At 36.0% G+C, this 27,590-nt stretch overlaps 1 protein-coding gene across 1 annotated transcript; it reads right to left on the bottom strand.

Moving 5' to 3' along the window:
• Positions 1 to 1,366: 1,366 nt before the first annotated feature.
• Positions 1,367 to 18,737, bottom strand: LOC144973199 (large ribosomal subunit protein uL3-like). The gene is made up of 7 exons (XM_078915353.1): positions 18,494 to 18,737; positions 7,478 to 7,646; positions 5,722 to 5,857; positions 4,512 to 4,698; positions 3,628 to 3,788; positions 2,119 to 2,316; positions 1,367 to 1,574 (listed from the first exon to the last, which is right to left on the bottom strand). The coding sequence occupies exons 1-7, from the start codon at positions 18,720 to 18,722 to the stop codon at positions 1,398 to 1,400; spliced, it is 1,257 nt and encodes a 418-aa protein (XP_078771479.1). The 5' UTR covers positions 18,723 to 18,737; the 3' UTR covers positions 1,367 to 1,397.
• Between the last annotated feature and the right edge of the window lie 8,853 nt (positions 18,738 to 27,590).

A 27,590-nucleotide genomic window follows, 5' to 3' on the forward strand; every position in this document is an offset into this window, starting at 1 on the left:
GGTGGTAGGGATGATGTGGTGTTATTTGTAGTAGTAGTGTTGATAGGGATGATGATGTGGTTGTGGTTGTAATAGTAGTGGTGGTAGAGATGATGTAGTGGTTTTGGTGAGTGTTTTTTATTCAGTGACAATAATAGCAATTTGTCAAAAAGGAGGAAAATGTCTCCGTCTATCGGTCAAACGCAAGCAAAGTGTAAAAATAACAGGAACATTGTTTTGTATTGGTATTATGTAATATATTACTATTACTAGTATAAATCCATTATTATCATTAAACATAAATTTAGTTTTTGTAAAGATTAAATGGATGGTTGCGAGAGAGAGAGAGAGAGAGAGAGAGAGAGAGAGGGAGGAGAGACTTCTCTACCCGAATAATTTATGAATTGATCTTAGGAATTCTATATCAAAAAAAAAAAAAAAAAGAAGAAAAGAGAAATGGAAAGAAAGGCAAAGGGAAAGAGGAAAAGTGTGGAGAGAAAGGAGGAGAGAGAGAGAGAGAGAGAGAGAGAGAGAGAGAGAGAGAGAGAGAGAGAGAGAGAGAGAGAGAGAGAGAGAGAGAGAGAGAGAGAGAGAGAGATTTGTCCCTACCCTTCCCCTTCAACCAGCTAATCAAAGAACACCACTGGTCGTCTGTGTCAATTGTGACATCTGGTGCCATATAGTCTGGCCCGACGTCATAAAAACGGGACCGTCACTAAATTTCACGAGACTAATGCACAGGTGTCAAAATATGACATAAGACATAATGGTGATTTTGTGGTTTTGAGGGAAATATTTGACACGGCTAATTCAGCGGAAAATTTCTGAGAAATTCTCAAAATCACTGTTTATTTATAATTTTTTTTTTTTTTTAAAAAGGAGGAATTGTGATGGGGATTGGCGTAGATAAACTGCCATTTAGGTGCCCAAATATTCGACCGGCGGTGACAGCCCAAATTATTCACCCGGCGAAAAAGTTCCGGCTCAAATCTCGATCGAGATTTTTTTCTTCTTTAAAAAATTTTTTTTTTTTTTTTTTATGAATAGTGACGACGGACAAAAACCGGAGGTTCCGGATTAAAACAGGCTGGTGGTAAAAAAAAAACCGGATTTCCGGCTAAAACCGGAAAAGTGGCATCCCTGAATAACTATGCATTTGACGTTTCCCTCCCAGCCAGGACCAGGAGAAAAAATAAAAGTAATCTCATTCCAAGACAAAGACGGAAAGCATGTTGGATAACAGATATAAGGGGATAGAAGACACACTATGTACCTCCCTGCCCGCTATTGGAGGTCAGGATCCCCACCCAGGGAAGTGTAGATTCCAAGCGCACACTACCTGTGTACTCATAAACTTAAAAAACAAAAAACAAACAAAACTACAATATGTCAAGATATCAGTTTATTTCAACAATAACTTATGCTTGGGCGGCACTTTCCTTCTCTTTCAGCATCAACTCTTTCTTAAGAGGACCCATAAAACCGTGCTTCTCTTCAGGAGTCTGGAAGCGACCATGTCCCCATTTGCTGGATGTATCGATGAACTTAAGATTAATTTGTTCACTGAGGGCACGACTGAAGTTAGTCATCATAGACTGCAATGGAAAAAAATGGGAGTGGAAATGTGAAAAAAAAAAAGAAATGGCGAATAGGTCTTCACTTACTAGCTATAATTACCTGTTATGGAAAGGACATATCTTTTGATTCAACTTAATAGGATTAGTTCAAAAGTTATGAAACTTAAAAATTCCATTCTCAAATCCCGCTGACAGCATAGATTATGATCCCCAACAACTCAAATTTCTTGAACATACAACTTAATTTCAAGACTGTGACCGCATTACTGTATTTAAAGTCAGAAATTACAACATTAAAATGAAAAAAAAATATATTAAAAAAATTTAATTTGTGCAATATTCGAATATGACAAAAATATCCACGTCCAAAAATTCATTTAAAAATCGAGTAAAACCACATACTGAAATAAGACATCAAAAATGTTAACAATACGTAATTCTGAATAGAATCAAATTAACCAGAAATATCACTAATTAAAATTTGATAGAGGAAAGAAAAGGGGAAAACAAATTTCAAAAATCGAGAGTAAATTAAAGAAATCAAGACTAAACAAATGCATACCTTCCTGAGAGTTATAACTCTCTTGCGTGGACCCATGACACATCCCTTGAGCATGAGGAAGTCATTTTTAACCTCTCCGTAGTGGTGGAATCCTCCCATGGGTGTGATGGTTTTGTCAGTGGGATCAAACTCAGTGGCAGCATTGTTCTTGATCACCTTGCCGTCCTTTGTATGGATACCTGCACCAATACGGTAGATCTGGAGGGAATTCAAAACACCTTTTGAATGACCACGACTCAAATTCAAATAGACATGGAAACAGGGCCGCAATAGAATAAATGTGCAAGTACGATGTATCAAAGCTGCTCTAAATTGTTGCAGATCAGTCCACAACAATGCTATCTAGCAAAGAAATAATTTATGGTCTTGGTCATAGTCGAGTCAAAATGAAAATTCAACTGACCTTGGTAAAAGACCAATGAAGAATAAAAGGAAAAAAATATAAGCAAAATAACAGTGTCTGAAATTCAAGATTAGACAAAATCAGAATAACTTAAATTCTGGCAAGCCAAATTGAAAATAAAAAGGAGGAAAAAAATCTTGCGATAAACCCAATTCAAATAAATCATTTAAATATAAATAGATGCAAAAACATCTGGTGGTAATACAATTAGAAATAAGCCATGTCCATGACAAGGAAAAAGGGTACAGCTATAATATATAAACAGAGAAAGGGATTTCATGGTGCTTTTCAGGTTATGTCTCATATAATAATGTAAAAAATGGCATTCAACGAATCCTCAATTATAAATGCACACTGACCCCCAGCCCCGTCAATTTCATTGTAATCGAGGTGCACGCGATAAGTAATAGAAAATCTTTAACTTTATTTTCATATAAAGGGCCAAACCAATTTGCCCAGTTTCCAAATGTTAAACAAAGTTAAAATAATAATCAGTTCACACAAACCGCATTTTTTTTCCTGTAAAAAAAAAACACTCAGATTACCAGACTGAGAAGTATGACATCAGTCGGCTTGTCTTTTTACAATACCATGCTCTATAACAAACTTTAGTAATTGATGATCAAAACCTTTGCAATACTGCTGTTGTGTTAAAAAAAAAACTAAGTGTATGCAATGTGAACCAAATAACACATACTATGTTCTTTTAAAAAAACGGCAGAATAAAACTCAATAAAAGTGGGACATGTCCACTCAAAATTCAGAATGTGTTATAAAATCACTTGGAGGAAATAACAAATAAAAAATACCCCAGGATTTCAAAAGGACGACAGCCTGAATCTTTTGAAAACTTGTGCAGTCTGCCTGTAGTCAATACGCCCCAGGACTTAAAATGTTTTTATTTTGAACAAGTTTGACAAAGTATTTCAAGCCAGTCAAAGAGAACATCACAATCCAATAATGCTCCAGGACTGTTAAATGTTTTTATTTGTAACAAGTTTGACAAAGTATTTCAAGCCAGTCAAAAGAAAAAAAATCACAATCAACCACCTCATGGAAGCACATAACTGAATACCAAGAAATCAAAAAGAAAAAAAAATACAAACCTTCTTGTTGATTTCTGTGCGGTGGTGGAAACCTTTCTGACCAGCTCTTGCAACAGAGAACTGGACTCTACTAGGATGCCAGGCTCCAATACAAGCGACCTTACGCAAACCCTTGTGGGTCTTGCGAGGGAGCTTCTTTGTGTGCCAACGAGATGTGACACCTGTGCAGTGAGTGGAAACCAGAAAGCAATAATCAGTCTTTAGCCAACAAACCAGAGCACAAACTCCCAAAATTATAGAATTAGGACTGCTCACAATAAAGACTTTTGATCATATATGTTACAGTGAATGACATAAGTCGGATAATGAAAAGGTTTGAGCTGAGATTTTGCCAAGTTTAGTTAGCAGGTCAATTTTTATCCTTTTCTTTTCTCAAAAATGATTAAATCAAACCTTCTTGTACATCTTCGAGAAATATCAAAGCTTAATTTCACTTCTTACAGCTAGTCAAGTTGAAAAAGTATGAAATTTGAGAAAAGTTGCTGGATAACTTTCCCATACATCTGACCATAACTTCATGAAAAATCAGATTAAAATGCTCTGGTGAGCTGTTGTTTCAGAAAATGCAAGAAAATGTAAATCCAAAATTTTCACCTTCCAACAGATTATGCCATACACTGACACATATTACCGCTCTTACTCTGACACTACTTTCTCACTTGTCCCTAATCAACTAAAACTCAAAAACAGACCACTTTGATCAAAAAAGTTTAATGAGCATCACTATTTTAATTAAAAGTTACAGGAAATTTATTGACATTCCCTTTGTACAGAGAACAGAAAAAGGCCTAACTTAAATGCACCCCCAATAAAAACATATCAAATGCTGGCATTTGTCACAATATCTACATGTTCATAAACTTAATTTTTGATTTTGAACATACCTTTGAATCCTTTTCCTTTGGTCACTCCAATAGCATCAATGTTTTCGTCTTGAGCAAACACAGATGAGACACTAATGGGCTGTTCAAAGTGCTTCTCTGCCCAGTCAACTTTGTCAGAGATAGTTCCTCCATTCAGTTGGATTTCCATCAAGTGAGCCTTCTTTTGATGCCTATGCAAAAGTTTGGTCTGAAAAAAAAATAATATAAAACATTTTTAAAAAATAAAGCTTCAGCATATAGTCTTAGAGTGTGCGTGTGTGTATGTTGGGGGGTACAATGTACTTAGTATGAGATCACCTCAAAGTCTCATCGAGACACCAACACAGGATCCCACTACGAGGAACACACTCAAATGTTTACAGAACACAACAGAGAGATGATTTACAAGGGAAAAAAATCGTCTCCCAAAACTATAATTATATATATTTGACGGTCTCTCTTCTAGTCAAGGACTCCCGCCAGGGCTAGGAGAAAACTAAGTAAGTAATCCCATTCAAATAAAAAGACAGAAAGCAACTCAGAAAACATAATATGAGGGGACAGAAGACAGCATGACCCGTCCACCGTGGGAGGTCAAAGACCCCACCCAGGTCTTATAAATAGTATGTTTTGTTTTTAAGGTTTTTACGGCACTTGCAACACATTTAGGTTATATCAGCGCCAGTAAAAAGGAAGAAAATGGGATAGTAAAAAGTTATAGAATTACAATTAAAGCAGCCAAGATAAAGTAAGACAAAGGGGAACTGGGATCAAATGTAGATTCCAAGAGCTTACCACCAATGTATTTAGTTTGAGATCACCTATAAGTCTCATCCGGACACAAGCACAAAATCCAACAAAGAGGAATACACTCATATGCTTACATTATACACTATTATAAATAGTAAGTTGCGTCGCTAATGTAATGAAAAAGATATGTGGTGGTGGTAGCTGATGTAGCAGTGATGGTAGCAATGATGTGGTGGTGATTGTACTATTAGTGCTGATGATGTGGAGGTGGTAGTTGTAGTGATAGCAGTGTTCCCATATACCCAAACGAGTGCACGCCCGACACTTTTGCCAGCCCAAGAAGAAAATTATAAAATCCCTGATCTTTTCCAGATTTTTCAACCTTGTAGAACCCTGGGAAGGGGCAGAGGAAAAAACTGACCAGAACGAAACTATTTCTATTGAAAAATAATCTGGCCAAATTGGTCCTATGAAAAACTACCTGGGTGTGGGCAAGGATTCTGACAACAGTGCAATACTTCTTGATTTTGTCAAGGTCGGTCCTAATTTCCTTCTTTCCACTTTCATCAGCCCATTTTTTGGCAAATTTGGTGAAGGCCTTCTTCTTGCAGCGGGACCTGTACAGAAGGAAAATACACATAGAAATTTATTGCAAATAAATAGTTGAAGGAAGACATGCTATTTATGGTTCATATCGTAATGGTTTGAAGGCATACTGGACCCATAAATAAGCTTTAAGCACTCAAGGATTTCTTTAATAATTTGCAAATTTCTTCCTCATCATAACATAAATTACAGTTTTCAATGCCACATGCATACAAAATTAAAAACTGTGAGAACATAAATGACGGAATGCTCATCTTTAGATATTTTGTCAAATTATTTATATAACCCCTCCCCCACTAATAATAATATAAAAGGTCAACGGGGGACCATTTGCTTCCACACAGGCCTGCCCACTTGAAACTTAACAAAATTCGTATTTTCAGGGCTAATTACATAGAAGGCACAACTGCCTTTGTCCTTAACACCTTAAACAAGTGCTCCAAACACCATCATATACTAGCTCTGGAACCAGAACTTAATTTTCAAGAAGTTTTCTTGAATTTAAGATCTGTACAGTTCTCAGATTGGAGCTAAAAATTGTAGTTCTACAAAAATCATAGTATTAGGAGGCAGGTCTGCATGTGGCACATGTACCCTGTTGTGAAAATACCAATATTTCATCAAATCAAGGAAGAAATAAAAATAGGTCTTCATAACGGCGTGCTTACCTTCACCCAAATAAAAGCATCAATGCGATATAAAGGGGGCTGTAGTAAAGCATGAGCAGACTGCAAGCTAAATACTAAAAATCTCATCATGGCATATCTTTTAGCCAAGAGTGGAGATAAAACCTGAACAATTAATTCCAATGAGGCTCATCAACAACTGATGATAACACCACGTTATCTCAGAAATGCTGAGAGGAGCAACGGATCAAAATTGAGCAGGTGGAAGAGACAAAAATTGTTAATTTTTATAATCAAGAGTCAACATGATGACATCAAACTTTTTAAAAACCAGATATATAAAAGAGATTGACTCAACATGACTCAATTATGAGACGAAATATTGAAACACAGCTTACATATTTCAGTGATGATAATGGCAATTTGTCAAATTGGAGGAAAATGAATCGGTCCATCGGTCAAAGTCAAACAAAATCAAAAAAATAAAATATTCATTTATTATATCACTATAGTTTACATTTATTCTTAACAGTAGATAATATAACTTTCCTTTTGTAAATTATTAATGAATTGTCCTTTCCTTTCAAAAAATTATTTTTAAATAGAAGAGATTTAGAATTTTTAGAATTAACTTTTGGTCAAAAGGCTGAAAAATACTTGGGTTACGGATCTTACAAATAAGACAAGTATCTTTAATAAATTAAAATCGCAAAAACGAAGAAAAAAAGTTAAACTAAGTTGAGCACCCTTTATAATATCATCTCCCTATATCTCACTCAGATGAAGTTAACATGAATAGAATAGAATAGTTGAAAGAAATATATGGATAAGAAAAGGAAAGCGAAAACTGAAAGAAAGTCCCAAAATTCCACGAAAGATTATCATCACTGATATTTAAAGATCGGATGACTTCATAATATCCACACAAAGATCAAAGGTATAATAGGACTCAGGAAATGCCAGCATGATAACCAACTAAAAACAAAAATAATAAAACTAACATACCAGTTCTTGTAGAATCGACGTCTACATTCTTCACTGAGATGCTCAGCAAAGACAGTCCTAAAGCTGCGAAGACCAGATGGTGTCTCAATGTATCCAACAACGCCGACACATACCATAGCTGGAGCTTCCAGAATGGTGACAGCCTCAACAACTTCCTTTTTGTTGACCTCTGAAATTTTATAAAATATATCAATCTAAACCCACAAACTTTATTGGGTCTTCCCAACATCAATACGTACTACAGGCCTATAGGACATGATCATTTTTTTTCAAAAAGTGAACATTTTCGGTCATTATGTTCATTACAATAGTATGTAATACATAGTTTTTAACGGATATGTCAATTGCCCCGGAATCCGCAATGCGCCGATCGGTGTAAGTCTCAGGCATTTCTAACTAGGACAGAGAAACAAACAGTAATGATAACGCCGTTTTATAAAATCGAAGCGGCTTCATACATTTGAGGAAATGCATTATTTGAAATTCAATTTTTCACTCACCAGTTTCACAATGCAGGATGTAATCCTCATTTGGTAAAACCATTAGCAGAAATAACTCATTTTCAGATTTCCCTGATAGTCTAAAATTAGACTGACCTGATCGTTGTGGATTACGATCAATTGCGCAAGAGTGCACTTTCTTTCAATTTAAAATCGCCATAACTTTATTATTTAACATTTTAAAATATTTTTTGGTTCTGTGCATCTATCAACCCAAAGTTTGAGATAAACATTACCAGATAACTGCATAAAACAATTTTAATTTTGGTCTTGAATACCTAAAAGAAGTGGAATACTTACAGAATACCTAAAATTAAAAAGTGAAACAATACTTTCAAATTGTTTTCCCACATATTTTAATAAACTGAAGAGAAACACAGAATTTATTTTTTCTTAATGTGTCAAACTCAAAAGTAACATATTTGTTCGTAATCCATCTGTCACCATATGAGCCCTTTAGTCTTTTAAATTAAACTTCACAAACTCATTTTTCTAAGGATGATCAAACACTTAACCTTGGTCTTAATAATACTATTTTTTTTCTTCATTAAAAAAAAATTTAAGTTCATTTTAAATACAACATATCCTGAACATTTTATAAGAATTGTTGAATCGATTATCATTTTATAAAAAAAATAATACAGCTATAGTAGGCAGTTTAGTGAGCAGCAGCAGTGGCAGTCAAATTTTGACCCAACTCGCCCATAGGAAAGTTGTGACTGGAAATTGCCGTTCGCGTTTTGGGGGGTTAATTAAAGATGCATAACTTCGTTATAAAGAGGAATATCGCAGATATTTTGGTATCATTATTTTCGTCTTTCAATTTCCTTTTAAATGGTGCCAATTAAGGAAAAATCCATTAATGATTTCAGAAGTTATATGAAGTTAAAATTTGGCAATTTTCAAATGCATTTATTTTTTTATTTACCGCGTGTGTTTTTAAAATTGAAACGCTTGTTTTTAGAATAACATCTAAACTTTATTCATGCCAAATTTCAGGGCTCTATATCGATGCGCAGACACCTTTTAACTCTGCGCCGAAATGCCTTGTTTACATTATCTTCTCATCATGGCTGCCGGGCGATATCGATATTCATATCGATATTTTAAATTTAGTTATGTATTATGTTAAATTTAGTCCATAATATTTTCAGTACTATTATTTACTATGTTTTTATTTTGAATACATACTTTCCAACTTTATTTATAGGCATTTTATAGTTTTTGTTTTAAAAGTTCGTATAGAAGAGTAAAGTTGGTGCAATAAAATAAACAACATCACGTGACCATTTTAGAAGCACGTGGCAAAACACATGTTCCTGGCTTTGACAGCTCACCTTCCAATGTAAATTATAGAAAAAAATAACCATTAAAAAATGTCTGTTAGGTGTCAAAAGAAACACATATTCATAAATACTCGATCACGCGTCAAATAATATCTAAATATTGATTTTTTATTAAACAAATGGTAAAATTTATCAAAAATTACTGTCTGTCTATTTTTAGACCACGGTCAAGATTATTCACCAAAATCAATGCGCTTGTGTGAACAAAACAAGAACTATTTGAAATCTGGTTTTCGGAATAATTTAGCCATATACAAAGAATTCAACTAAATAACAATTTTATTTGTACGTGTTTGTTTTTAACTGAATGTGTATTATCTACAATTTGAACGACAAAAACGGGAGACCTGTTTTGTGCGCAACGTTGTCCGGCTGCTAAAGTTCCTAATCACCAGCAAAGAATGGCAGTCCAACTCATGCAAAGGTAAGATTCCAATTTCAGTGTTTGAGTTTGTAATTTGTATCGATTGGTTTTGAGAGCAGGAAACGATTTAGTTCAATGTTAATCCATAATAGCGTTCGGGTATTTAACTTTGGATGTCCCACCGGCATAATTTTAGAATGCGTTTATTTGTTTTCATTTCACTTCGCAATTTGACTGTCACTGTCAGTGTCAGTCATTACAGTACAGCTTCACTCGCTGATTCTCACTTACAGAGTTTACATTTCCTTCACCTATGTCTGCTTCATGCTCATTCAGTGAGTGATTCGAATACTGTGTGAGAGAAAACACTTTTCGTAATTTATGACATCTTATGGGTAACGTTTACAGTCTAGAACGTGTGTCAGTCATAACTTGACCGAAAAAGAAAACAGAAAGGAACAAAAAAAAAAAAGCAGACACCCCCCCTCCTCAGCAGGTCGAATCTCAACAAAAGTTGTATTTTTTTAATCCTCATCTTTCGTGGTGCGAAGCTTTCATCGCTTGTCATATTTTATTGACTCTCGCTCTTTCCTAACCTGATAATAGATTTCGAAACAATCTTTAGGTCTTCATTCTCTCATTATCTGTTCATGACTGGAACTGGAAAAGGAACAAGACAAAGGCAAAGGGTCTCTGCCATCGATTTTCAATATCTTGTGTTGTTTGAGTTTGAGGGATTTAAGTTGGTAGCCGTTTTTGCCACATAAGACTTTTTGTTATTGTTTTTGCTGAGAGTCGATGGGAGAAGGAATGGCAGAGAGGGAGGAAGGGGTGGTGAAAAAATGAGAATGTCTGGGAAAAGAAAATGTCCCACTCAACCCCTTATCGCATCTTTGATATTTGGCAGGTGTCAAACTACATGTATGACGTTTTGGATCTTCCAAGCCTATTCGCCTTATTTGGTCGGTAGCTGTGTGAAAGAAAACATATTTTATTGTAAAATGCAGGGAGTGCGGTCTGATATTTTCGTCATCGCTATGATTATTCCCAGACAGGGTCTGCCAATAACGAAAATTGGTTATTCCCAGACAGATAGAGGGAAAAAAAACCCAATATTTTTGTATTAAAAAGAAAACAAACAATTTTAAGAAATTCATGCTCAGAAACGGAACAAGGCCAAACAAAAAAGGAGAAAAGAATAGACTCGCTCAAAAAAAAAAAAAGAAACAAAAGGGGGGGGGGGGGGGGGGGGGGGGGGGGGAGGGAAAGCGATTGAATTCGAATCTGTGCAGCTAAAATGAGCAACGAGTTTCTCTTGGCTCAAGAGAAGTGAAAATGAAAAAACTGTGCTTAAGTTTTTGTATGAGTGTTGGGGGGGGGGGGGGGGGGTTTGTTACAGTTTTATACACATCCCTGTTAGTTCAATCAATTTTGTGGGTAATGATCAAGAGGGGCCTGGTCCTACAACTCTTTACGGATTTACCTTGGATTGAAATGAAAACTAAACCTCTCTGATTACTTTAGATTACCTAATTTTATTTCATACGTTTTTTTATGAAGAAGAAGCTTTTTAGGATTTTGTAATTCATAGGAATCACCATGATATGTGAAATGATGTCTTATCTAAATTTTGCCTCAGGAATAATAAGCGAACAATTTTGAAAAGCTCTCTCTGTTGATCGAATTATCAAAAATTTTATTTGTGATCAGATATTTTATTTGACTTTAAAGTGAAATCTAGAGGCATTAAAATATATTCAATGTTTATTAGACTTTTCTTATGTGATCAGAAAGTTAAATACAGGAAATATTGATCAAATGAGTTCACCGGAAGGTAAATAAAAGCCCATTTTTTAAAAAGCTAATCGACATTGGTTATGTAATCTTGCCTTCATGATCATAAACCTCTGATAAAATTAGACCTGACCCAACGGTTTTAACAACCTTGTGGTATCTGAGTTCCAGGTCCATTATGTTTTCTAATGTTTTTATTGAATATAAGCAAACCATTAAGAAATAGGTCATGTCTATATATTCAACATTGAATGATATTTCTTCTTACATTGAAATAAGTGGTTCTTTAGAGTAATAAGGCTCATGGAACTGGAGTTTTTCCTGTTTCTGTAACATGAAGCAACAGACCTTAAATAGTGCTTGATAACTTTCTTAAAAAATAAATGGTATTTCATTTTACTTTGAAATAATTGGTCCTTTAGAGTCATAAGGCTCATGGAACTGGAGTTTTTCCTGTAACATGAAGCGACAGACTGTAACAAGTGCTTGCTGAAATCTGAATAAGTTGCACATTTACATTTTACTTGTAGAGTTAGATCCAGTTATTCATTCAAACATTGGTATCTTAATTTCGAATTGTCATTTAATTAATACATATAAAGTTAAATAAATCCAATGATAATAATTGATAAAATAAGGTTATTATAACTTTTATTCATTGTTTGGTCCATATGAATTTTACTTTATGATTTTGTGTGAGATGATATTGCTTTTTATGGGACCATGGGAAAATGGTTTAGAATGCCATGCTTATCTTTTTTTTTTCAGATCTAAATAGCATTACAACAAGAATGAGTCTCTGCATTCCTTTAATTGTTCTGGAAGCATTGGCCTGCCTATACCATGGGAATTAATCAATTTATATTCAGGAAGAAGTATCATAATTATTATTATTATCATCATCATCATCATCATTGAGTCTTATCCTTCAAGATTATCAAAATGGCTTTCATGTTACTGTATCTTATAGAATTCCTCATATATCATTATGGACCCTTCTTTGTTTGTTTTTTTTAATTGGAATTAATGTTTTTCTTCTATATTCTATATTCTTCATAAAACCTCTCAGCTTTATTGACCTAATCTAGAGACTAGAGAGCAGTGATTAAGAGAACAGGACCATATTTTGCTTTCGAGCGTTTCTTAATTTTAAAAGCAGCTTACTGTAGTTTGTAAAGATTTTTTAAAACTTTTTTCTAATGACAGTGTCTAATACACGTTAAAACCAATGCATATCTATCCCTATGTAATTTTTAGCAGTGATCTCTCCATTTTAATGGTATTGGCTCCTGTTTATTTATAAAAATGCCCTGTGAGCTTGTTATACACTTGAAAGAAACATTTACATAGGGAAGTCAAGAAGAATATAGCAAAAGAAACCTGCTTCCTTGGTTATGAATAAGAAATTTAAAAAGAAATAGGCAATGACCTCTTTATCTTGTCTACCATTTAACTTTATAATTATTTTTTAAAGTTTATTATATCCTTTTCTATATTTATAATTTAATTTATCAGCAAGATAAGAGTACTGATGAAACCATCTATGTAGCTGATTTGTAATGGTAGTAGAATTTGATAGATGGGACCATGTGATGTTGCAGAACATATTTTTAAAAATTGTATTGCATTGTTTCATTTATCAGCAACATCATATTTAATAATGCAGTGGCTTAATCACAAACTTTCTGCACTTCATATGCAAGACAGTGATGCTTTTGTGCTACATTTCTCGAAATATTCACAAAGTTTCTGTATTTTGTAAATAAGACCATGGCGCTTTTGTCTTAACTGGTTAGTCGCAAATTCTGCCGTTGTATTCCATTTCTCGAATAAAATTCTTTTCTATTTATTCTATTTATTTGCAAAATTTCTGCACTTTATAAACAAGAACATGATGCTTATGACTGGACAGGTTAATCGCAAATTCTTCCTTTGTGTTCCATTTCTCGAATCAAATTATATTAAATTCTATTAAATAATCATTTTAATGGCAAACTTTCTGCACTTGATAATTATATGCAAGACCATAATACTAAAGTCTACACAGGTTAATCGCATGTTCTGCCTAAGAAGTGCATTTCTTGAATCAGAACCTTTTTTAACCAAAGCTTTTGCTGAGGCTCTTACATCACAGATTTTTTAAAATGGAACTACACAGTTTCAGTAATAATTATCAATTTTTTTCTTTTTTTTTTTCTTTCTCTTTCACAGGATGAGAATACAAGCATACCTTTAATGGAGAAACATCATATCTATATTTTTTTTAATGATTTCAGTGTGAATAACATGAATATGAATGAAATGACAATAAATATGATATAAATTTATAATCTGTTTTTAATTTATTTGGATTTCACAAGTTGTGTTATGGCACTCAGATACAGCAGGACGGGTGAGACTGAGAACCAATCCTCACAATAGCACTAGAGGTCTTGTATATGCAAGATGTGATTTCCATTGATACAGTTTAAAGACTGTCCTGTTTTTATTCATTCTGGTGAACGCTGTAGGGTTGTTGTTTTTTTTTGTTTCTTGTTTTAAAAAAGATTTTTTTCTTTCAATCTAAGTCTAAGACTTGATTGAATTCTGACTCAATGCAAATCAACTTTGTTCCAACTCCTCAACTTCAAATTACAATGAACTTGTGCGCCCTTCCTTCTCTGTTAACCTACAGGTTATTGGATATGTAACTTTAATACATATATGTACGTCTACCACAATGATAAACTAGCAATTTATCTAAATATCTTGCAATCGTCTTTTGTAATAACTTTTCATTCTGGGTTACACATAAAAGTTAGCACTGCCGGGTTACAAAAGTACTTTGATGTTAAAAAGATCAGCATCCTGTCATCTTACTTATATATTGGCAGGTGTAAGACTTATTCATTTTGCAAGTCATCATCGTCACAGTTTCGCACCAACACCGAACCCACTCCACAGCATCTGGGGAGCAGACTCTTGGGTCATGGTCAGTGCAGCTGAGCGCATCCTGGCATTCTCTAAGGATGTCTGCTCTAGGCACCCACATGTACACAAGCTACTCTCAGCCAGCCCCCACTTTTTCATGCTTCCAGTTGTTCTCACAAGTTTTGCCTGTGCTCTGTTCAGTGTTACCAATTCATTCCTGGGGAGCTCAGTTCCGTAGGACAGTTCTCTCAGATCTCCAACAGCTTCATTTGCATGATTGTTCCACTCTCTCAACGTGGAACGCCTGTATACAGCTGCATGGTCAGGGTTGATGCTTTCTTCCATCGTGAAGCTCTTTCTCGACTTCAGTCTACTTGTCATTGGGCTGTGCCTTGGATCCATTTTCTATTCATATTTCTGGGCTTTGGAATCAGTGGCTCTTTGAATGTAGGGAGGTGCAATGCCAGCCAGCCGATGGAGGACTGGAACTGCAGTCGGTTTCAAGTTACTCTAATGATCCGGCAGGTGTTATTTTGACATGGCAGGATCTTACTCAGACTGGTGAGACCTATTCGGCTGATGAATAGCAGAGGGCTACTATGGTTGTCCTGACTGTTTTCGGATCTGCTCCCCATGGCGTGTAAGTTTTTGCCTCTTTTCTTAGGAAGTTGTTTCTTGTGGCCACCTTTGCTTTTGTTTTCTTTGTGTTCTGAGAAAAGGACATTGTGCGGTCTACGGTAACACCGAAGTACATGGGAAATGTGTTTTTATCCAATATGTTCCCATTCCAGATGTTCAGTTTCCTGTTTTCTTTAGGCTTGGCGGTTCTTTAAATGGAAAGCACACACTTGAGTTTTTCCTGGGTTGGCAAGTGAGTTCTTTAAATGTGGCCTCAGAGAGTGGCTCCAGGACATCCGTTAGTCTCTCCTCAATGGTCTTGAAATCAGAGGCCTGGGACACAAGACACAGATCATATAGAAACCCCCTGATGTTCTCAAAATGAGGTTGGTCGTTGGTATAAACGTTGAAAAGGATATGTGCAAGTACCGATCCTTGAGGGAGTCCGTTCTTTTGTGATCTGCTTTTCTTCCCATCCATTTCCACAAAAAAGTGACGGTTTGACATAAGGAATTTTATTATTGCAACTATTTTTGTGTTACGAGTTACCCTTGCAACCTTTAGGAGCAGTTTCCTATGATTTACTGTGTCATAGGCAGCTGCCAGGTCCACGAACACAGTTCATATAATTTGTTTGTTCTCGTAGAGATGACTGATCCTACCTCAATGGCGATAGGTCTGTATACTGATTTTGGAATGGGGTTGCCGACAGTTTTTGACATATCTGGAAGACACAAATGCAAGGTCTGGGTTGTAGCCTGTTATCCAGCAAGCGCTTGGAAAGGATGCTTCATGCGTCATAGAAGAGTGTCAGATTATATTGGTCAGCCCATTCCTCAACAGTATCTCCATCTTTGTTGTTCTCATTGTATCCCCTTTTGGTGCTGTGGCAGTTAAAGTCACCTATCACAATCATTGGTTTCTCACTAATGGTGGATGTAACTGGCCACTTGAATGGCGTTGGTGGAGGTTTGTTGACAGTAATATCACATTGAAGTGTCTGCTTTCAATTCTGAGAATTTCCACCTCACTTACTGTCATGTCCTGGTTGTATGTCACTATAGTTAACGCTACCGTGAATGTTGCTTTCATGTTGTTTGACTAAATGCATGCCAGGGATGTTTAGTGCCACGGTCTTGTGCGTCTCTTGTAGTTGTAGACAGTACAGAGTTGCGTCGCTGGATTACTACAACACACACAACACCAACATCTTGCAAGTATCTTTAACACTTTTTTAAATCATTAATAAACGGTGATACTGACAACAATAATAATTGTTATTGTTATTATTATTATATTGTTATTATTATTAGTAGTAATAGTAGTAGTAGTAGAGGTCTTGTAGTAGAAATAGTAATAGTATCCGTTGGACCAAGTACATAAATATGAATATTTATACAGCGCATTTCTACAGATAGCCGTGAGCAATGCGCTTCAAAATGTTTCATATTTATCCCCCCACTTCAACAAGCCGTGTGGAACCATATTTCTTTGTCATACAGCCTGTTAGGCGACCCTTGTGTACTTAAACTGTCACTACACTAACCGCCATTTCTGTAGCCAGATACTCATTCAATCGAGTGGGGTAATGTGTGTATAATTTTTCACGATTAGTCACCCATCCTATTACTGATCACACTTAGCATTGGCATTGCTCGACTTTTGTGACAAGACGAAAACCGTACCGCTAAGCCATACGGTCCATTAGTTCTAGTAGATAGTATAAAAGTCTATAGTTTTGTGGTATCAGTGGTTATAATACAGTAGTGGTAGTGCAGTTATAGTTATAGTGTAGAAGTAGTAGTTGTCTTCTGTCAAAAGGGTCATCTGAGCGAAGAGATAGGAGATAGATTCGAATTTACTCTCTTCATTACATTGACCGTATGCTTTGACTTTGATCATTTGATACGCTGTAAAAAAAAAAGTATGGTCCGCCTTAACCAAAGACAAGCAACCATCTTCGTTTCCCTGGACATAGATATGGTTTTGTTTACGGGAGGAGGGGGAACCATGATTATGGTTTTCCTATAAAATAAAAGAAGGGGTATTTTGGCGATAAAAAATATGATCGTGGCCTCCCTAGCTATCTCAGACTCGGAGTAAACAGCTTGAATTTATTCGCGCCAACTTCAGTTTTCTGCCTTAGCAACATGTAAACAAAAAGTTGGTTGGATGCGCATGACATTACTAAAGGTCAATTGCAGCATAGTTCGGGTCATTTATAAAAAAATCTGGGTCACGTTTAATGTCAAATATCCGGTCACGTGATGTTGTCTATTTTATTGCACCAACTTTACTGTTCTATATTTCTTCTCTTTGTGAAATTCGATATTAATAATATCGATATTTTAAAAATACCAATTGCTTTAATTTTATTTTATTTTACTTTGCCATCAAGTCATCAAGTTTCTTTCCCATATGTTTAGGTATGTTTATCATTTGTATCCATATTTTAAAGGACTTAGCCTTAATAATTATTATGGCAAGAAGTTCTATTAGTTTTGACACCCCTATACATTGAGAGAGAAGGGGGGGAGGGGGATAAAATTATATTAATTTTCAGTTCAAATGATGTAATAGCAATAAACCCAAAGTGGTTCAGCAGAATTTTTTAAAGTATTAAAAGCCAGAACTTTCCTTCTAATTATAATAGGGAATCTGTTGAGCTTTTTCAATCTACCATTTTATTTATATTCAATTAAATTGCCATAAGTAAAAATAAACTCATTATGTCATTACACAACATGTTTATATCTTTTCATTTAATTACTCTCAAGCCCTTTTTTATTCTCTATGTATTAATTAAAAGAGGGTAATTATTTGCAATTGTTTCAGTGAGATATTGGGGATAAATCCAAAAGTTCAAAAGTGATAGAGCAAATTCTTTTTTACGTCTAGCCGAGTTTTTGATTATGTAACATTTGCGTCATATTATGTAATAATGTGTTAATTTGAAATGTTTATCTTCCTCTTTATTAATGTAAATGCATTGTCCTCGATAAGACGAACATTTTGGTATACAATATATGATAAGAACTCCATATTGACTGTTTTAACCATTTTTTATTAACATCACGCGTTTTCGGTCACAACTTTGCAATGGTAATTTTGGGGTAAAAATGGTCTGAAATTTCAGACTTTGAACTGCCGTAACTACATTTCTAATCAAGATAGAAACAAAATTCAAACTGTTTTGTAATCTGTGTTGCCAGCTCTTTCATATGACATTGGTTTCAAGTGTGTGAGGTACATTTAGAATTTCTATTAAACTCCCTAGCTATAGATTTAAGAATATTCCAAAATCACATTAGTATTACTATTAGTAAATACATCCAGTGTTTTAAAAAAAAACTTGCTGTGAAAACGTCTTGGTACTTTTAAGGGTCGATCACAGTTGGGGATTTCAATTCTGAATCCTGAAATATATTTTTTTAAAAGCACTAGAATAAAAGTAGCATTTATCTTCTGCCAATTGATAACTCACTTGAACCGGGACGATCCACCTCACGAACAATATGGGTCATACCAGCCTTGTATGCAATAAAACATGTTGCGTGCACTGGCTTGCTTGGATCATCCTTAGGGAAAGCCTTTACCCTTCCACGATGAGTACGACTTCTTTTCCTTGGGAGAAAGCCCTTGGAACCATGCCTTGGGGCAGAAAATTTTCGATGCGACTGAAAAAGATAATTCAAATAAGCAATGAAAGGCATCTTAGATCACAAAGTTAAAGGAGTACTAATAGCCCATTTGGTAGAGCACTCACAATTTGTAATTTCAAAACTGGCCTCAACTAAAATAGCCAGAGATGATTTTCATTGGATGACTTTAGGCTTTGGGATTGTCTATGTACACAGTGACCGGGCACCTAGCCTCAGGATCTACATACACAGTAACTTTAGTAACTGGTTTGCCGCTGCAATACAAGCAATGAATGGACTTCTCTCTCTCCCCAATTAAAGGCGAGATTCAATCTTAGTTTAACCAAACTCTTAACACTAACACCAATTTTGACTGCCACTGCTCACTAGACTTAACTGCCTAATAAAGCTTAACGTAGATCCTGAGGATAGGTGCCCGGTTACCGGCGAGTATGAAAACACTCTGTTAGACTTTAGGCACGGGAAATTTTTTAAAAACCTTGGTCTGAATTCACTTCATTCAGATGTTAAATCGGTACTACTACCACAAACTCAGGGACCCAAATAATTTTGGGGGATTGGGAGGGGGGAACCTTTTTTCTTTTTTTTTTTTAAAGTCTTAAGTCTAGTAGGGGGTTTGGGAGGGGAGAGACTTTAAATTTTTAAAAATTTCCCCCCTCCCAAACCTTTTAAGTTTCTTCCCCCTCCCAAAACCCCAAAATTATTTGGGTCCCCGAGTTTGCGGTAGTACCGTTAAATCTTTATTTTATATGCCAATTTCTGATAATGTATTAATTATCAAAGCCAAAGCCAAAGATAGGCACTTTGATAACTCCAGTCCAGTGGCCGCCGATAGGCTCACTGTAAGGTGAAACTCGTTTTTTGGAACTTTATTTTTGACCCTTTACTGTGTTGGTCACCATGGCGTTATTTGTGAACCTATGTGACTAATTTTGGTATCATTATAAAGGGCACAAAACAAGCTTTCTAACGGTGTATTTCATTCTTAATTCCTGATTGTATTTCTCAGAAAGCTTATGTAATAAAAATTTATAAATTTTTGAATTACAAGAACTTTTTAAATTATGGATACATTTTAATTATACTTCATACATCGATAGACAATTAATGGACTTTTATTCACCCTGCGCTTTTTGTTTACAAATTGAAAACACACACCCCTACCTCAAGCGTGAACACCATTACAATCAACAAAAGATTGTCTGTAAACGTGGTGGTCGACGTAAACAACATGTAATTGAAACAACAGTCCCGCGACGTCCAGTGAACTGTCATCGTTCAACTCGACCACCACAGACGTTAACAAAAATATTGACAAATGACACAAGACCAAGTCATGGAAATCATAACATTTGTATTGGCCATATTAACGCACAGTCATCGAGAAACAAGACATTCGATATAATCGATGTCATAGATCAACACGATATCGATATTCTATATATAACTGAATCATGGTTGCGTCAGTTCGGTGATGAACCTATAATGAAAGAAATGACACCTCCCGGCTACAAGATGGAATCGTTCCCAAGAAATGGACGATCAGGAGGGGGGATCGCCATCATATACAAACACGCTCTTTCGTCTAAAATACAAAACAGGCCAATTTCGTTCAAAAGTTTCGAGTGTGTCCAAACCACATTGACCTACCCTCAAATTTCATTTTTAATCACTTGTATTTACAGACCACCCCCAAGCAAAAAGAACAAACTGAGACAGAATGATTTTGCTGACGAATTTTCAGATTTTGTATCAAAAGACACATCAAATAAGCGAAAAATTTATATCGGCGATTTTAATATTCAGTTTGATGTTGATCAGAATAGTCTCGTTAAAATTATAAAAAATATGCTGAATGAACATGGCCTCACTCAGTTAGTGACCTCTCCAACTCAAAGATTGGGGCACATCTTGGACTGGTTCATCATTGACACACCCTCGCTTGTTGAATCAATTAAAAATATCAAAAAAGAAATTTCAGACCACAATCTGATTCTGGCAACTCTCAAATGCATCAAAGAGAAAGCAAAGAAAGTCAAGATAGTGTCTAGGGATACCAAAAAAATAGACATTAGTTCCTTCAAAAACAATCTGTCAGAGGAACTAGGAAGAATGGATATACCATCAGCACAGAAAACGGACGAGGTACTGCGCAACGTCATCGACAGGCATGCGCCAAAGACAACTAGAATAATAAATTCCAGGAAACCGTCTCCGTGGTTTAACCAGAGTGAAAAAACTGCCAAAAGGGAAAAAAGGAATGCAGAGGCATCGTGGAGAAAATCGGGCCTTGAGATTGACCGGCTGATATATATAGCAAAAAAGCATGAGTATAAAACCACCTGCAAAAGAGCAAAAAGAAACTATTATAACACAAAACTGTCATCAGTGAGGGACACTAAGGAATTTTTCTCTGTTTCAAAGGAACTTTTAGGGGAAGAAAAGGGCATGTGTCTACCCACTAATATCCCGGTAGAAAAGCAGCCGGATGCATTTTCAGATTTCTTTTCGGGAAAAATATCGAAAATTCGGAACAATTTGGACCTCGTGCAAAATGAAGATATAAATTTCCACCCTTTTTCGGGTTCACAGGGATTCTCTTGTTTTAAAGAAACAACTGAAGAAGAGATTTCTAAATAATTTTTCATCTTCCTCGAAGTCATGTGATTTAGATCCTTTACCAACTAATATTTTGAAATTATGTCTTCCTGAATTGATACCTTGCATAACTTATATTATAAATCAGTCACTTATCTCAGGACAAGTCCCAGATATCTATAAACATGCAATTGTAAAGCCTCTCATAAAAAAGCAAAATCTCAATGTAAATGACCTTAGTAACTACCGTCCCGTCTCAAATCTGCCATTTCTTTCTAAAATCCTTGAAAAAGTTGTACTCAGACGTCTTTCACAACATCTCCATGAAAACAATCTATGGGAAAAATTTCAGTCAGCTTATCGTTCTTACCATAGCACAGAAACTGCTCTGTGCTGTGTTGCGAGTGATTTGCTTGATGTTTTAGATAAAGGTTCTGTTTCTCTTCTGACATTGTTAGACCTTTCGGCGGCGTTTGATACTATTGATCACGGTATTCTCATTAAACGACTTAATATAACCTTTGGCTTGTCTGGGACTGTCTTGCAGTGGTTTGAATCTTATTTAGATGGCAGAAAGCAACAGGTTATGATTTTAGATAAACTTTCTCGTCAACATACATTGTCTTTTGGTGTTCCTCAAGGCTCTGTTTTGGGTCCAATTCTTTTTGTTTTGTATACTTCTCCATTATCTAATGTCATCACTGGTCATGGGCTGCGCTATCATCTCTATGCAGATGATACGCAACTTTATGCTACTGATAAAACTAAAAATCTCGAAAATATTGTGAAACGTGTGGAAGAATGTGTGACGGATGTGAAGGAGTGGATGGATGCAAACAAGTTGAAAATGAATGAGTCAAAAACAGAAGTGATGATTGTGGGAAATAGAGGGCAGTTGAAGGTGAATGATGGTCTTGAGGTGTTGATTGGGGGTGAAAAGATCAAGGTTTCAAAGACTGTGAAAAATTTGGGTGTCTATTTTGATTCAGAAATGAAAATGTCAGCTCACATTTCTGCTCTCTGTAAATCTTTATACTTTCAATTGAAGAAAATCAGTTCAATCCGTCAGTATATTGCAATTGGAACATGTAAAACATTGGTTGTTTCCCTCATTTTTTCGAAACTAGACTATTGTAACTCGCTGCTTGTCAACTTGCCTCAGGCTTCTATTAAACAATTGCAACTACTGCAAAACAGTGCAGCAAGATTAGTTTTTGGCAAAAAAAAATTTGATCATGCAACCCCTTTGTTGGCCTCTCTCCACTGGTTGCCCATTGAAAAGCGCACATATTACAAAGCAGCGTGTCTTGTTTATAAGTGTTTGGCTGGTATAGCACCGGCATATCTCACAGATCACGTGGTCATGTGTAAATTTGAAAATTACACTTTAAGATCATGTAATGACCAAACGAAAATTTCGGAAAAAAGATCAAGAACAAAATTTGGTGATAGATCGTTTGCTTGTTTCGGCCCCAAGATTTGGAATGAACTACCACGTGGTCTGAGGGAGTGCAAGTCTTTACCTACTTTTAAAAAGAATCTCAAGACACATTTTTACTGTATTTGTTTTTCTTGACTCTATATGAATCCTTGATCTGGCTATGAATTGTTATTGTTATTATTATTTTATTTTTTTATTTTTTTCACTTAAAATTGATATTTATATTGTAAAGTGCCCAGAGCTTGTGTTTTACACGAGAATGAGCGCTATATAAATGTGTATTATTATTATTATTATTAATTGAAGAATATCTCTGCCAAATTTCATCAAAATTGATACACTCGCTCATTATTTTATTTTTCCCGCCACCAACCCACTTTTTAGGACAAAAACCTCATATTTTTTTCCATTTTCATTTATCCTTCATTTTTTCCATACTTTCCATACATGAAAATGATTTATATGAAAATAAAGCTTATTTTCTGACCTTCAAAATGATATCTAACACTTTCCATTTATTTTTTAATTGAAACAAAATTACTGAAAACAATAAGTGGGCCATGTTGACTGCAAGACTCAAAATTTCCCGATAGCCGCGAGATGCTGGTTTTGAGGCAGCAGTGAGATCACAGATTCTCTCTGTAAAATTGACAAAAAATTTCAGTAGAAAAATATAAATAACTCTGGAACCGTAGGTCGTAGAGAAACAAATAAGGTATCAAATTTTATGTTTTTTCGAGTCCCATCCCCCTGACTGAGTCAAATCAAGATATTTTGAGTTTGAAAATTTTATCAAAGTGCCTACCAAAGATAAAAAAATGATCTATTTTCCACAACAATCATAATTAATCATAATCATAGAGCATAGGATACCAAATTGGCACTAATTTAAACATAAAATACTCTGAAAAACCCAATACATTTTTTATTAATGAAAAGAAAACTTGAGCTCTTATATAGAGCAATATCCACTAAACGTGCTCGAAGCGCTTTACACAGGGGGAGGGGGGGGTCCCTGACCAACCAGCAACATCAGTAAAACAGAACGAGACATGGCGCCTGTGACAATTTTTTTTCTAACATAGACAACACTGTAAACGGCCATATTCTCATTTTACACTTGAGTACAATGAGAGTATGTAAGTAAAGAGCCATTTCCAAGGATTCAACTATGCGTCGAGCGAGGCTCGAACCCGGGACCTTCCGATCCGAAAGCGAGTGTCACCCCACAAGACCACAGCCGCACAGACTCATTTTATCGTATTTTCTTCGTTATTTTGCCATAATGTATATCATGGTGGCATTAAAAACACTATGAATGTATTTGCAAGTCATAAGTCTTATCAACATGAGTTAAAGGTGACGATTATTTCAGATATAATATAAGAGGGTTTATATCGTGTCTTACCATCTTGGTTGTCGAAGTAAAAAGGAAGTGGAAAAGGGGCGTCGCCAGATAAGAGTGGAAGTCGGAAGTCGGAAGTCGAATGGGAAGAATAAAGAGACGTCAAGGTAGGTATAGTTTACCGACAGGACATAAAAGTTTAAACATCCATTGCTGCGTTGATCAATGAATACCTCCTAGGAAAGTAATACCGAAAAGTGTATTTAGACTGTCAAGAATCCAAAATGTCTTGTGCTATATGTGTCATTAATTTTTGTCATAAACAAAAATGAATATAAAAGATTCAGAAGAAAAGAACAATTTAACAAACACGGGTCGAATCATCGAGGGAAAGTAGTGGTCACATTGTTGTTTAACATCTATTTGACAAACAACTCTGGCAAACAAAACACGGTCAAAGAATTGGACTCAATCACTAATAATCCCATTCCCTCAAAACAAAACAAAAAGGCAACTCGAGGAAATTCCAGAACTACGTGACAATAAGTTTAATCAGCCACACCAGTAAAGTTATGCTAAGGGTGTTACTAAACCGTATTTTTTTTAAAAAAGAAGCTTAGGAAGACCTGTCAGTAGAACAAACAGGTTTCTGACCAGACAGGAGAAAAGTTGAACTAATATTCATCTACAGAATATTGGCGGAGAAGCACATTAAAAATAAAAGGGATCTTTCATAATTGTAAAATCTTCACAAAGGCCTTTGATATAGTTTGGCATGACGGCCTCTGGCATACTTTAAGCTCAATGGACATAGGAGACCGTATACAAACTATAGGGGCATTCTATGACACATCGAGCAATGTAGTAATCATCAGCAACAACATTGGTCGGCCATTTAAAACAACATTTGGAGTCAGACAAGGGTACCTACTGTCCCCGATCTTTTTTTCAATCTGTTCCCAAAAACCATCCTCGATGACATAGTACAAAACTTCCAGTCCACCATCTATAGAAAAAGAACAATCCCAAACCTTTGATTCGCTGATGACATTGGCCTCCTAGCAGTCGGTAACGAGGAACTGCAATAACTCTCAAACAGGTTGACGAAGGCAGCAGAGCGCACGGAGCTAAGATCAGTAAAGAAAAGAGCAAGTCGCTAGTTAACAGCGTGGACAATGAGACGTTATAAAATGTAAGCTCCTAGATGCCACAATAGTATCCGATAGTCGGTCAACTCAGAAGTCAGTGGCCACGCCACCTCTGCCTTACCTAAGCTGGATAATATCTGGAAGAACAAATGCATCACCTTTCCAATCAAATACTGTACAAGTCCTTGGTTTTGTAATATACTACTATACGGAGAGCTGGGCCTAGACAGAAGATCCATTAAACGAAACCAGACATTCGAAAACAGATGCATGCGGAGATTTCTTGGAATGTTATGGAAAGACCGCAAGACTAAGGAGTATGTGCATGCTCAAACTGAACATTCGGCAGTCCCCCAAGAACCGTTGCTTGCTATTGTCTAAAGATAGAGGTTGTCGTGGTTTGGCCATGTGACCCGCCACACCAGCTTCCCAAAAACGGTTCTGTATAAAACCTTACAAAAAAGCAAGAAAAAAAGGAGACAACCAAAAATGCTGGATATGGACACTATCAACTCTCAACGATTGGACACATACAGCCCAACCTTGATAAGGAAAGCGGAGGACAGAACTGGTTGGCAAAGCTGCACTCATGTCTCGTTCATGCAATACAAGCCACTTTTCAGTCTTCTCACAAAACTACAACAACAACAACTGCTACTATTACTACTACTACTACTACTACTACTACTACTACTACTACTACTACTACTACTACTACTATAATTACCACATACTACTACTACTACTACTACTACTACTAATACTACTACTACTACTACTACTACTAATAATAATAATAATAATAATAATAATAATAATAATAATAATAATCTTCTTTCAGCTTATCCTGCATTTTACAGGGTGGCCACATTGAATACCACGTCTCCGTGCATCTTGGTTCATTACATCATCTTCCTCCAGGCCCAGTTCTTTCATAGCCTTTACTCTATCCATCGATCTAGTCTTCGGGCGTCCCTTTTTTTTCTCTTTCCCGCTAATCGTATTTCTCCCGTACTCCCTCTCTCGTCTCTTAACATGTCCAAACCATTTCAATCTATCGTCTCTCATCTTTATCGAAACATTTTTCACTTCCGTCAACCTTCTAATCCGTTCATTTCTCACCTTATATTTTCTTATCCAGACAAGTGACCATCTCAAAATCCTCATTTTGACCACCTCCACTTCTTTTATTGTTTCTTTGTCGTAGATGATGTCTCTAGCCCATACAACATTGCTGGTCTTACAATAGATATGTATACTTTTCCCTTCGACTATGCGGAAATTTGTTTGTCACGCATAGCTCCTGTTACCTTCCTCCAATCATTCCAGCCTGCCTGGATCCTCTTCTTAACCTCCATCTCATTGCCCCCATCTCCTTCTACAGTTGTTCCTAAGTATTCGAAATGACCAGTCTCTGGCACATCCTCTTCTTCTATCTTTTTGGTGGTCTTGCTGACTGTTGTCCAATGCACAAATATTCTGTTTTCGATCTGTTGACCCTTAGTCCCCTCCTTTTCAACATCCGTCTCTAGCACTCCATCTCATTTTCCGCCCCAGCTTTTGTATTATTCTTCTCTTGGAATCCTATCACAGGCTTTCTCCATGTCAATGAATACACAACGTAATTCTCTTTGATTCTCCCTAAACTTCTCTGCGGTTACTTTTAAAGCAAATATAGCATCTGTTGTACCTTTATCAGCAACGGATCCAAACTGCTCTTCACTTATGTCTACATCTGTTCTAATCCTCTTACTCTTTCCCATATATTCAATGTGCGACTCATCAACTTGATGCACCTATTAGTTGTCACATCTCCCTTATTTTTGTATATATGGTGATCAACGTACTACGTTAGGCGACATTACACTTTTTCCAAGGAATCAACTATGCGCCGAGCGAAGCTCAAAATTAGGAACTTCCGATCCGAAAGCGAGTGTCAGACCACAAGACCACATAGCCGCATGTTACATTTAAACATACCACCAGGCTCGGGGTTTTTTCCCGATCATTTTCACTCATTCATCACTGACTAAGACTATGTTAACGGTCGCTTCACTTTTTTTTAAAGGGTACTATATTGCTCGGAAAAAGAGGCGACCATGTTGATTAAAGGACCAAAAAAAAAAAAAAAATAATCAAAAAAAAATCAAAAAGAGAAACAAACAAAACTTGGGATCTGAAATTTAATTCAGACCGGAGATTAGTCAACCCTGTGAACTACGACAATAATTGGCTTGATGGAGCAAGAACTGAGGATATCTGGCCCAAAACCATCTCAAACTGCGATTTGATGAAGAGAACAGGGCTATAGTCTAGTCTGTATCTCATTTTGTGGAGAGAAGAAAATGGGGGTAGACTGACCATATCTTCCGATAAACCATGATGCT

Source organism: Berghia stephanieae, chromosome 5 (genome assembly GCF_034508935.2).
Source record: "Berghia stephanieae isolate SIO BIC M18660-M18661 chromosome 5, UCSD_Bste_1.3, whole genome shotgun sequence".
Lineage (NCBI taxonomy): Eukaryota > Metazoa > Mollusca > Gastropoda > Nudibranchia > Aeolidiidae > Berghia > Berghia stephanieae.